Below are 14,350 nucleotides of genomic sequence, written 5' to 3' on the forward strand. Positions count from 1 at the left end.
GGGGTCATCTCACTGGGGAGTGCCGGACGACCGGTGCTGGTCAGCTGCTGCAGCCCGACCAGCGAGAGCTGAAGCAGGGCGAGGCACTGCCTCACCTGGGAAGCGCAAGGGGGAAGGGAATCCCTTTTCCTAGCCAGGCGAACTGAGACACACAACACCTGGAAGATCGGGTAATTCCCACCCCAATACTGTGCTTTAAGCAAACGGGCACACCAGGAGATTATACCCACTCCTGTCCGGGAGGGTCCCACGGCCACGGAGCCTCCCTCATTGCTAGCACAGCAGTCTGCGATCTAACCACAAGGCAGCAGCGAGGCTGGGGGAGGGGCGCCCGCCATTGCTGAGGCTTAAGTAGGTAAACAAAGCCGCTGGGAAGCTCGAACTGGGTGGAGCTCACAGCAGCTCAAGGAAACCTGCCTGTCTCTGTAGACTCCACCTCTGGGGACAGGGCACAGCTAAAAAACAACAGGGGAAGCAGCAGAGGCCTGTGCAGACCCGAACGACTCTGTCTGACAGCTTTGAAGAGAGCAGTGGATCTCCCAACACGGAGGTTGAGATCTGAGAACGGACAGACTGCCTGCTCAAGTGGGTCCCTGACCCCTGAGTAGCCTAACTGAGAGACATCCCCCACTAGGGGCAGTCTGACACCCCACACCTCACAGGGTGGAGTACACCCCTGAGAGGAAGCTTCCAAAGTAAGAATCAGACAGGTACACTCGCTGTTCAGCAATATTCTATCTTCTGCAACCTCTGCTGCTGATACCCAGGCAAACAGGGTCTGGAGTGGACCTCAGGCAATCTCCAACAGACCTACAGCTGAGGGTCCTGACTATTAGAAGGAAAACTATCAAACAGGAAGAACACCTATACCAAAACCCCATCAGTACATCACCATCATCAAAGACCAGAAGCAGATAAAACCACAAAGATGGGGAAAAAGCAGGGCAGAAAAGCTGGAAATTCAAAAACTAAGAGCGCATCTCCCCTTGCAAAGGAGCGCAGCACATCGCCAGCAACGGATCAAAGCTGGTCAGAGAATGACTTTGATGAGATGAGAGAAGAAGGCTTCAGTCCATCAAACTTCTCAGAGCTAAAGGAGGAATTACGTACCCAGCGCAAAGAAACTAAAAATCTTGAAAAAAGAGTGGAAGAATTGATAGCTAGAATAATTAATGCAGAGAAGGTCATAAACGAAATGACAGAGATGAAAACCGTGACACAAGAAATACGTGACAGATCCACAAGCTTCAGTAACCGACTTGATCAACTGGAAGAAAGAGTATCAGCGATTGAGGATCAAATGAATGAAATAAAGCAAGAAGAGAAACCAAAAGAAAAAAGAAGAAAAAGAAATGAACAAAGCCTGCAAGAAGTATGGGATTATGTAAAAAGACCAAATCTACGTCTGATTGGGGTGCCTGAAAGTGAGGGGGAAAATGGAACCAAGTTGGAAAACACTCTTCAGGATATCATCCAGGAGAATTTCCCCAACCTAGTAGGGCAGGCCAACATGCAAATTCAGGAAATACAGAGAACGCCACAAAGATACTCCTCGAGAAGAGCAACTCCAAGACACATAATTGCCAGATTCACCAAAGTTGAAATGAAGGAAAAAATCTTAAGGGCAGCCAGAGAGAAAGGTCGGGTTACCCACAAAGGGAAGCCCATCAGACTAACAGCAGATCTCTCGGCAGAAACTCTACAAGCCAGAAGAGAGTGGGGGCCAATATTCAACGTTCTTAAAGAAAAGAATTTTAAACCCAGAATTTCATATCCAGCCAAATTAAGTTTCATAAGTGAAGGAGAAATAAAATCCTTTACAGATAAGCAAATGCTTAGAGATTTTGTCACCACCAGGCCTGCCTTACAAGAGACCCTGAAGGAAGCCCTAAACATGGAAAGGAACAACCGGTACCAGCCATCGCAAAAACATGCCAAAATGTAAAGACCATCGAGGCTAGGAAGAAACTGCATCAACTAACGAGCAAAATAACCAGTTAATATCATAATGGCAGGATCAAGTTCACACATAACAATATTAACCTTAAATGTTAATGGACTAAATGCTCCAATTAAAAGACACAGACTGGCAAACTGGATAAAGAGTCAAGACCCATCAGTCTGCTGTATTCAGGAGACCCATCTCACATGCAGAGACATACATAGGCTCAAAATAAAGGGATGGAGGAAGATCTACCAAGCAAATGGAGAACAAAAAAAAGCAGGGGTTGCAATCCTAGTCTCTGATAAAATAGACTTTAAGCCATCAAAGATCAAAAGAGACAAAGAAGGCCATTACATAATGGTAAAGGGATCAATTCAACAGGAAGAGCTAACTATCCTAAATATATATGCACCCAATACAGGAGCACCCAAATTCATAAAGCAAGTCCTTAGAGACTTACAAAGAGACTTAGACTCCCATACAATAATAATGGGAGACTTCAACACTCCACTGTCAACATTAGACAGATCAATGAGACAGAAAGTTAACAAGGATATCCAGGAATTGAACTCATCTCTGCACCAAGCGGACCTAATAGACATCTATAGAACTCTCCACCCCAAATCAACAGAATATACATTCTTCTCAGCACCACATCACACTTATTCCAAAATTGACCACATAATTGGAAGTAAAGCACTCCTTAGCAAATGTAAAAGAACAGAAATTATAACAAACTGTCTCTCAGACCACAGTGCAATCAAACTAGAACTCAGGACTAAGAAACTCAATCAAAACTGCTCAACTACATGGAAACTGAACAACCTGCTCCTGAATGACTACTGGGTACATAACGAAATGAAGGCAGAAATAAAGATGTTCTTTGAAACCAATGAGAACAAAGATACAACATACCAGAATCTCTGGGACACATTTAAAGCAGTGTGTAGAGGGAAATTTATAGCACTAAATGCCCACAAGAGAAAGCTGGAAAGATCTAAAATTGACACTCTAACATCACAATGAAAAGAACTGGAGAAGCAAGAGCAAACACATTCAAAACCTACCAGAAGGCAAGAAATAACTAAGATCAGTGCAGAACTGAAGGAGATAGAGACACAAAAAACCCTCCAAAAAATCAATGAATCCAGGAGTTGTTTTTTTGAAAAAATCAACAAAATTGACAGACCGCTAGCAAGACTAATAAAGAAGAAAAGAGAGAGGAATCAAATAGACGCAATAAAAATTGATAAAGGGGATATCACCACGGACCCCACAGAAATACAAACTACCATCAGAGAATACTATAAACACCTCTACACAAATAAACTAGAAAATCTAAAAGAAATGGATAATTTCCTGGACACTTACACTCTTCCAAGACTAAACCAGGAAGAAGTTGAATCCCTGAATAGACCAATAGCAGGCTCTGAAATTGAGGCAATAATTACTAGCCTACCAACCAAAAAAAGTCCAGGACCAGATGGATTCACAGCTGAATTCTACCAGAGGTACAAAGAGGAGCTGGTACCATTCCTTCTGAAACTATTCCAATCAATAGAAAAAGAGGGAATCCTCCCGAACTCATTTTATGAGGCCAACATCATCCTGATACCAAAGCCTGGCAGAGACACAACGAAAAAAGAAAATTTTAGACCAATATCCCTGATGAACATCGATGCAAAAATCCTCAATAAAATACTGGCAAAACGGATTCAGCAGCACATCAAAAAGCTTATCCACCATGATCAAGTGGGCTTCATCCCTGGGATGCAAGGCTGGTTCAACATTCGCAAATCAATAAACATAATCCAGCATATAAACAGAACCAAAGACAAGAACCACATGATTATCTCAATAGATGCAGAAAAGGCTTTTGACAAAATTCAACAGCCCTTCATGCTAAAAACGCTCAATAAATTCGGTATTGATGGAACGTACCTCAAAATAATAAGAGCTATTTATGACAAACCCACAGCCAATATCATACTGAATGGGCAAAAACTGGAAAAATTCCCTTTGAAAACTGGCACAAGACAGGGATGCCCTCTCTCACCACTCCTATTCAACATAGTGTTGGAAGTTCTGGCTAGGGCAATCAGGCAAGAGAAAGAAATCAAGGTATCCAGTTAGGAAAAGAAGAAGTCAAATTGTCCCTGTTTGCAGATGACATGATTGTATATTTAGAAAACCCCATTGTCTCAGCCCAAAATCTCCTTAAGCTGATAAGCAACTTCAGCAAAGTCTGAGGATACAAAATTAATGTACAAAAATCACAAGCATTCTTATACACCAGTAACAGACAAACAGAGAGCCAAATCATGAATGAACTCCCATTCACAATTGCTTCAAAGAGAATAAAATACCTAGGAATCCAACTTACAAGGGATGTAAGGGACCTCTTCAAGGAGAACTACAAACCACTGCTCAGTGAAATAAAAGAGGACACTAACAAATGGAAGAATATACCATGCTCATGGATAGGAAGAATCAATATCATGAAAATGGCCATACTGCCCAAGGTTATTTATAGATTCAATGCCATCCCCATCAAGCTACCAATGAGTTTCTTCACAGAATTGGAAAAAATGGCTTTAAAGTTCATATGGAACCAAAAAGGAGCCCACATTGCCAAGACAATCCTAAGTCAAAAGAACAAAGCTGGAGGCATCACACTACCTGACTTCAAACTATACTACAAGGCTACAGTAACCAAAACAGCATGGTACTGGTACCAAAACAGAGATAGACCAATGGAACAGAACAGAGTCCTCAGAAATAATACCACACATCTACAGCCATCTGATCTTTGACAAACCTGAGAGAAACAAGAAATGGGGAAAGGACTCCCTATTTAATAAATGGTGCTGGGAAAATTGGCTAGCCATAAGTAGAAAGCTGAAACTGGATCCTTTCCTTACTCCTTATACAAAAATTAATTCAAGATGGATTAGAGACTTAAATGTTAGACCTAATACCATAAAAACCCTAGAAGAAAACCTAGGTAGTACCATTCAGGACATAGGCATGGGCAAGGACTTCATGTCTAAAACACCAAAAGCAACAGCAGCAAAAGCCAAAATTGACAAATAGGATATGATTAAACTAAAGAGCTTCTGCACAGCAAAAGAAACTACCATCAGAGTGAACAGGCAACCTACAGAATGGGAGAAAATTTTTGCAATCTACTCATCTGACAAAGGGCTAATATCCAGAATCTACAAAGAACTCAAACAAATTTACAAGAAAAAAACAACCCCATCAAAAAGTGGGCAAAGGATATGAACAGACATTTCTCAAAAGAAGACATTCATACAGCCAACAGACACATGAAAAAATGCTCATCATCACTGGCCATCAGAGAAATGCAAATCAAACCACAATGAGATACCATCTCACACCAGTTAGAATGGCAATCATTAAAAAGTCAGGCAACAACAGGTGCTGGAGAGGATGTGGAGAAATAGGAACACTTTTACACTGTTGGTGGGATTGTAAACTAGTTCAACCATTATGGAAAACAGTATGGCAATTCCTCAAGGATCTAGAACTAGATGTACCATATGACCCAGCCATCCCACTACTGGGTATATACCCAAAGGATTATAAATCATGCTGCTATAAAGACACATGCACACGTATGTTTATTGCGGCACTATTCACAATAGCAAAGACTTGGAATCAACCCAAATGTCCATCTGTGACAGACTGGATTAAGAAAATGTGGCACATATACACCATGGAATATTATGCAGCCATAAAAAAGGATGAGTTTGCGTCCTTTGTAGGGACATGGATGCAGCTGGAAACCATCATTCTTAGCAAACTATCACAAGAACAGAAAACCAAACACCGCATGTTCTCACTCATAGGTGGGAACTGAACAATAACATCACCTGGACTCGGGAAGGGGAACATCACACATCGGGGCCTATCATGGGGAGGGGGGAGGGGGGAGGGATTGCATTGGGAGTTATACCTGATATAAATGATGAATTGATGGGTGCTGACGAGTTGATGGGTGCAACACACCAACATGGCACAAGTATACATATGTAACAAACCTGCACGTTATGCACATGTACCCTAGAACTTAAAGTATAATAAAAAAATAAAAAAATAAAAATAAATTTTAAAAAATGATGTCTGACATTGTTACATAAGCAAAAAATATACCTTCAGAGTCTATCAGTAAGCTGGAAGAACTGGATATCAAAGAGGTTATTAACATCTATAATAAGACTCCAGGTGTTTTCATTGACCAATGGTGAAATAGCCAAAAGAGCTCTGAATTAAGATGACTGTGATAATAGTGATGATAATGACATTGTTAACACTGCAAAAAAAAAAAAAAAAAAGGTGCCAATTGACAATATGATGAAAATGTGTGATGGGTTTATTGAACGACTAGAGCAGTATGCACTCATAACAACAAGAAATTATGCCGGTTTATAAAATCAAAGAGAGGCTTATAATACAAAAGAAAAACATTGTAAATGAGGCAAAAGACTCTGGAAGAAACAGTTTTTAAGGTCATCTAGCAGAATATTTCCTCATCGCTAGAGGACCCACTTCCTTGTGCTTCTGATGTTTCTTCTCACCTAAAAAAATAAAATATAGTGTACAGTAGCCATTTGATCAAAATGTAGCATAATACCTAAGATTGAAAGCCTGCCATTGTTCCTTGTTGCTGTTGCTGAACAGCTGACACAGGAATTCTGGTGATGTTACTGTGGTGCTTAGTTGCCCTGAACACATTATTTTCTCATGATGTAAAGGATACATCATATTTTTTACTGTTAAGTACTTATGTGTGAATAGGTGTAAGAACATTATTGCTTTTCAGTAGATATAAATTCGGAGTCAGGAATAACAGTGATGCCAAACAACCACAGATCATCCACATAGGTTGCTGATACAGTGATATCTTTGCTTTCTGATGGTTCAGTGTATACCAACTTCGTTTCATGGACCAAATTATTGAAAACATTATATAAAATTACCTTCAGGTATGTGTATAAGGTATATATGAAACATAAATAAGTTTCATTTTTTTTCTTTTTTTTTTTTTTGAAACGGTGTCTCACTTTGTCACCTAGGCTAGAGTGCAGTGGTACAATCTCAGCTCATTGCAACCTCCGCCTCTCAAGTTCAAGCAATTCTCCTGCATCAGCCTCCCAAGTAGCTGGGATGATAGGCATATGCCACCATACCTGGGTAATTTTTGTATTTTTAGTTGAGACGAGGCTTCACCATGTTGGGCAGGCTGGTCTTGAACTCCTAACCTCAGGTGATCCACCCACTTCGGCCTCCCAAAGTGCCGGGATTACAGGCATGAGCCACCACACCCAGCCGAGTTTCATGTTTAAACCTAGGTCTCATCACCAACATATCTCATGTATATGCAAATATCCAAAATTCTAAAAAAGTCCAAAACCTGAAACACATCTAGTCCCAAGCATTTTTGGATAAGTAATACTTAACATTTATAATAATGAACAAAATATACAAAAGTATTGCTCTTCAGAAATTTAAAGTCTATTAGGGAAGACTGGCTTTAAATAAACATGTTTTAGTCTTTTTTTTTTTTTTTTTTTTTTTTTTTTTTACTGATTTCTCCATTACTTTTAAGCTTTGCTGAAGAACCTTCCCGATATAGAAATTCAGAAACATTTGTTTCATTTTCTTCTGGGTTGCTTTAATTAATGGGTTGATTCCTTAAGTTTGTCTTTAATTTCTTTGGAAGTTGTTTTAACAAACAGTAGGAAATAAAACTACGAATTGTTTTTTTTTTTTTTTTTTTTTTTTGAGACAGAATCTGTCACCCAGGATGGAGCACAGTAGCGTAATCTCAGCTCACTGCAACCTCCACCTCCCAGGTTCAAGTGCTTCTCCTGCCTCAGCCTTCCAAGTAGCTGGGATTATAAGCGTCCACAATAACACCTGGCTAATTTTTGTATTTTTAGTAGAGACAAGGTTTCACCACATTGGCCAGGCTGCTCTCGAACTCCTGACCTCAAGTGAACTACCTGCCTCAGCCTTCCAAGGTGCTGGGATTAGAGGCATGAGCCAGTGCACCCAGCCCAAATTGATTCTTTTTTTTTTTTTTTTTTTTGACACGGAGTCTCGCTCTGTCGCCCAGGCTGGAGTGCAGTGGCCGGATCTCAGCTCACTGCAAGCTCCGCCTCCTGGGTTTACGCCATTCTCTTGCCTCAGCCTCCCGAGTAGCTGGGACTACAGGCGCCCGCCATCTCGCCCGGCTAATTTTTTGTATTTTTTTAGTAGAGACGGGGTTTCACCATGTTAGCCAGGATGGTCTCGATCTCCTGACCTCGTGATCCGCCCGTCTCGGCCTCCCAAAGTGCTGGGATTACAGGCTTGACCAAATTGATTCTTTTATAAGCAACAACTAATTTCTAAAATCATCTTTCCTTTCTGTCAAGTCTTTGATGCTTCTTTGATCACATGTTCTTATATCTAATTGGGTCTGTTTCTAGGCTGTCAGTTCTGTTCAGCTGATCATCAAAGTTTCTAATGTTTCCTTAAGCTTTTTTGTGTCTTACTTTTTTATAATTCATTATAACTACTATTATAAAAACGGTCTCTTTCATCTTTTTTGTACAACCAATGAATAATAAACATATTACAAAAACTATCTACATTAAATATTTTTTTCTTTAGTTAAGTAATACTCTGGGAATTTTTATTAACTCACTGCCTTCATTTTCAATATTCTTTTTTTAAAAATGAAGGATGGGAAAATGCTAGATAGAGAATCCTGATAGATGAAATCAAAGTAGCAGATATTTACTATGTTTCTGTTTGTAATATGAATACATCCAGCCAGTTAAGTATGTATAAGTATGTATGAGGACTGATCTCAAAAGGGGATCAAAGAATAATTGATGTAAGTTTCTATAGTTTCAGATAGTACTTCTGAGTTTTTGATGGCTGAAAACTTAGTGAAAGCATCAGTGCCGGAGGATGAGATTCTGACTGTCTTGAATAGCAAACAGATACAGAAATCAAATCTTCCTTTAAATAAAACTCAACAATTCAACATCTGCACACTATCAGCTGAAGAACAGAAGATCCTAGAGTCCCTTAATGATCTCAATGAAAGACTACATTGTAAGTATGGAAGAACACCTCTTATAAGAAATACTGCATTTTTCACTTAGATAATTTTAATTTAAACTTTAATTTAAAAATTGAAAGGAAAAATACAAAATGTATCCATATGACCAACTACTTAATTGAGTGTATAACCATTCAGAACTTATTTGAATACTATTTCAAGTATGCCATATCATTTATGATGATGTCAACTTATTTGGCAGACTTATCTGTCTTTTTGGAATATATGAATAGACTTCTGTTTCAGCAATGGACAGGCTACGTATGTATACTGACCATCCATCAAAACAACCATAAATCCTTGATTAAGTATTTTTTAAACCTGCAATATAGTGATGATCTAGTAAGAATGTAAGAAATGCTTAAGACCAAGAACTAAGTATAGATAAGAACTCAAAAAATAAGAAGAATGCTGCAGCTAGCTCTTGGCCTGAGGATATTTAACTCATGGAGTGAAATTGAACTTTGCTTTCCATGGCCTCATAGAAAAAAGGGAACAGGCCTACTCAAGATGAGTAGTCTCATAGAAGATCTTTTCATCATAAAGCTGGGCCACCCAACGAGCTCTGCACCACACACGCATACACAGAGGAGGCAGCACCACACATGCACACACAGAGGAGGCAGCACCACACATGCATTCACAGAGGAGGCAGCACCACACATGCACTCACAGAGGAGGCAGCACGACACATGCACACACACAGGAGGCAGCACCACACATGCACTCACAGAGGAGGCAGCACCACACATGCACTCACAGAGGAGGCAGCACCACACATGCACACACAGAGGAGGCAGCACCACACATGCACTCACAGAGGAGGCAGCACCACACATGCACTCACAGAGGAGGCAGCACCACACATGCACACACACAGGAGGCAGCACCACACATGCACTCACGGAGGAGGCAGCACCACACATGCACTCGCAAGAGGAGGCAGCACCACACATGCACACACAGAGGAGGCAGCACCACACATGCACTCACAGAGGAGGCAGCACCACACATGCATACAAGAGGAGGCAGCACCACACATGCATACACAGAGGAGGCAGCACCACACATGCATACACAGAGGAGGCAGTGCAGGAAGAGGGAATTTTTCCTAAAAAAAAAATAAATAAATAAATAAAAGCTTGCATTTTTTAAACTTCAGTATTGAGCAGGTGATAGAGGAAAAATGATCCCTGAGAATGTAGAATCACAGTCTATTACAAGTATCACACTAATTTACAGCCCATACTCACATTACCTGAGTAGTTCTTAAGATCTCAAGCAAAGAATTTAATTTAGAATGATCTCAAACTGGTAGTATTCCAAAACACTTGGGAAAAGTACATTTATATATCTTCTAGACCTATATTCCAGTCCTCATAGAATTATCATAAGTGAAATCCAAGGAAAATGAGCAGCCCACAAAAAAAAAGTAAATAACTTAATCCATAACGAAAAAAGGCACTAAGAAAAAAAATCAAAAAAATCCACAAAACAGAATAAACAGAGCCAGAAAGGATTTAGATAATGAAATGACCAGGCACAAACTATAAATAACTGTGCTTGTATGCTCTAAAGTTATCAGAAGTAAGTTTTAAAATGCAAAAATGCAGTCATTTTTATACTTAAACATGCAGGAAATAAGAAACTATAAAGAAAGAACAAACAGATTTGAAAAAGGGCCCAAATAGAATGCCTGGAAATTGAAAATATAATAATTGAAACGTAAAATTTAGTAGATGGTTTAACCACCAGATTACAGACATCCAAAGAGAGAATTAGTAAACTAGAACATGAATCAAAGAAATTTATCCACAATATATTTTAGAGAGACAAAGAGATGGAAAATATGATATAGAGCTTAAAAGACACAAAAGAGTAAATTAAAAAGCCTGAAAGGCCAGAAACAATATCTAAAGTGATAACGGTTGACAACTTTTCCAATTTGATGAACAATACCGACCTACAAGTTCAACAACCCAACGTATTTCATAATAAATAAAAAGAAATTACCACAAGATATATCACAGTTAATTTTAATCAGCAACAAAAAAGGCAGAAAACAATGAAAAAAAATCAGGAGATATTGATAACATGTCCATTGTGCTGAGAGAAAGTAACTTGCAAATTTAATACCTTCTTTTTTTTTTTTTTTTTTTTTTGAGACGGAGTCTCGCTCTGTCGCCCAGGCTGGAATGCAATGGTTCGATCTCAGCTCACTGCAAGCTCTGCCTCCCAGGTTCATGCCATTCTCCTGCCTCACCCTCCCGAGTAGCTGGGACTACAGGCTCCCGCCTCCACGCCTGGCTAATTTTTTGCATTTTTTTAGTAGAGATGGGGTTTCACCGTGTTAGCCAGGATGGTCTCGATCTCCTGACCTCATGATCCACTCTTCCTCGGCCTCCCAAAGTGCTGGGATTACAGGCGTGAGCCACCACACCCAGCCATTTAATACCTTCTTAACATGAAAATGTCTCTCAAGAAGAGGGGTGAATTAAAAATATGTTCAGACAAACCAAGAGACTTTGTTAACAGCAGACTTGCTAAAGAAAATTCTCACTGCACTTCACCAGGCAGAAAGTGTAGTTAACCTCAGATGGACAGTCTGAGAGAGTAAATTTCAACAAACATTGCATAAAACAATAAATATAATAAAGTAGTATATGTTTCAGAGAGAAAAAGGTTGGAATTAAAATACCTATCAATAATAGGACATAAGTTCAGAGGGCATAAATGGAGTTAAAGTATAGTAGCATGTTTACATTGTTAGGGAATTGGGTAAAGTCCTAGATTAAAGTTAGGTATTGATAACTGAAGTATGCCTGTGATAATTACTAGAGTCACAACTAAAGAACTAGAAATGTAATATACAACTTCCAAACTGGTAGAGAAGGAAAAGTGGCACCTAAAAGCTAACAAATCAATCAGAAATAAAGCAACAAAGGAGAGAAAAATAACATAGAAGAAATACTGTAAGATTGTATGTAGGAGTATATTTACAATAACTGTAACTGTAGTAACTGCTACAGTTAAAGGAGGTTGTTAAATGGAACTTTACATTGAAACTGTATTCTGTTTATAAACAATACATTTAAAACATGAGGATATTAAAAAACTGAAAGCAAAAAAAGATGGAAAAGGTATGCCAAGCAAGTTTTAACCAAAGGAAAGCTGGTTTTGATTCACTTTTAAATAGAAAGCATTATTAGACATAAAAAGTATCACTTTGGGCCAGGCACAGTGGCTCACTCCTGTAATCCCAGCATTTTGGGAGGCCGAAGCAGGCAGATCACAAGGTCAAGAGATCGAGACCATCCTGGCCAACATGGTGAAACCCCATTTCTACTAAAAATACAAAAATTATCTGAGTGTGGTGGTGCGTGCCTGTAGTCCCAGCTACTCAGGAGGCTGAGGCAGGAGAATCGCTTGAATCTGGGAGGTGGAGGTTGCAGTGAGCCGAGATCGCACCACTGCACTCCAGGTGGGCAACAGGGCAAGACTCCGTCTCAAAAAAAAAAAAAAAAAATCACTTTATGATGAGCAAAGTCTTACTTCAGAAGAAATACATAAGATTTTTATATGCGCTTAAGAACACAGCCTCAAAATATATAAAATATTTTTAACCATGGTGGGTGATTTTAACATACCATTGTCAGTAATTGATAGAACAAATAGATTTAAAAAATCAAATAGATATATAAAAATTAAATATGATTAACAAACCTGATCAAAGGGATATGTTCTTTGTAAGTAAACATACAACATTTATAAAATGAATCATATGTAAGACCATGAAACAAGCCTTAACACGTTTCAAAGAATTGGAGTCACACAGCCCACATCCTCTAACCACAATGCAGTTTACCTAAAATCTACTAACTAAAAGATAACCATTAAGAAACAAGTTTCTAAATAAATCATGATTCTGAAGGAAAAAAATATAATAGGAATTTCTAAATATTTCGATCTGAACAATAATGTACTTTATGTATCTATCAGGTTTTCTCTACCTCAGCACCGTTGACATTTTGAACTGGATAATGCTTTATTGTGGGAGACTGTCTAGCGCATTGTAACATGTTTAGCAGCATCCCTGGCCTCTACCCACTAGATGCCATAGCACCTCCCTATGATGACAAGTGCTCCCAGACTTTACCAAATATCCCCTGGGTGGCAAAAATCACCTATGGTTCAGAACCACACACATATTATATTTCCTCCTAAAATGTAGAAGGCCAGAATGTATCCATCCCATTCTAAGAATAATAAAAGATAAATGGCAAAAGTATAACTTTTCTTGAGCCAATTAGAGAGCTGAGGTCACATCACAACCAAGTAGCCTAGCATCCAAGAAAACACAGAAACATCTAAAGAGAGACAGGTCGTGAACATTTTCTCACCCATGGGAGAATATGAGAGAGGGAAATGTCGGGTTCCATATAAGCTGATCTTAGAAATTCTGTTTAAATCTTCAACAGATTGCTAAAAGATGAATGTGGACTACTGTGAGGATGTAGAACCTCTGGGAGCCAGAGGCAAAAGGGAACTTCACCCTACTCAGATTCTTCTCCATGGATCTACACTGACTGTTCATGAGGAAAATAGGAGGCAGAACAGGAGACAAGAGAAACCCTTCCTCAGTAGTGCAGACCTGACAATGGGCAGCAGCCACTGCTGTAGGAAACGCATGAAGCGCCCCCCATACAGAACGTTTCCCCCTGCAGAATAAAGGCCATCTGGGACAGAGGCAGCATACCTTCTTGATTGCTCTCAAGGCACAGGTGAAGACTTAGTGGGGATAGGGAAAAAGTAAAGGAAAAAAGCCTCTACCCCTGGGAGAGGAGCAAGAAACATTCCTGGGCCAAAACCATTAGAGGTATCCTACTGTTAGAGAAGGGGTCTAAAATTCTCTTGCACAAAACCTGCCAAAGATACAAGGCAAAGTTAACTGTCATGGGAAGGAGGAGCAGGAGAAAGTGGGGGTACACAGGGTCTGCTTTAAGACTGAGCCTGGACCAGGGCAACAGAAAAATTACCCTACTTCCCCACCACCAGACCAGCAAGTACCAAGTAACAAATCAATCTACTACTGGGAGATAGGCAAGGGCATAGAGAGAGATCCCTTCTACTGTACACACATGTAGGAAGACCAAAACATGAGGGCAGAACAGGAACATTTCAAGGGGGAGGGGGACTCTCCAAGACGCCTGCATAAGTACAGAGTAACACTAATGGAATTTGAAGTTAGTAATGTTAGTAATGTGCTG

General features: G+C 39.7%; 1 protein-coding gene across 2 annotated transcripts in view; it reads left to right on the forward strand.

The window, feature by feature from the left end:
* CEP126 (centrosomal protein 126) overlaps positions 1–14,350 on the forward strand; it is an 80,486-nt gene that overhangs the window by 58,934 nt on the left and 7,202 nt on the right. For both annotated transcript variants that reach the window (XM_010363504.2, XM_030919024.1), the window contains one exon: positions 8,867–9,076. In XM_010363504.2, the coding sequence (XP_010361806.1) occupies positions 8,867–9,076 (210 nt within the window). The remainder of the gene's footprint in view (positions 1–8,866; positions 9,077–14,350) is intronic.

The sequence above is a fragment of the Rhinopithecus roxellana genome, chromosome 15 (genome assembly GCF_007565055.1).
Source record: "Rhinopithecus roxellana isolate Shanxi Qingling chromosome 15, ASM756505v1, whole genome shotgun sequence".
NCBI classification, from domain to species: Eukaryota; Metazoa; Chordata; class Mammalia; order Primates; family Cercopithecidae; genus Rhinopithecus; species Rhinopithecus roxellana.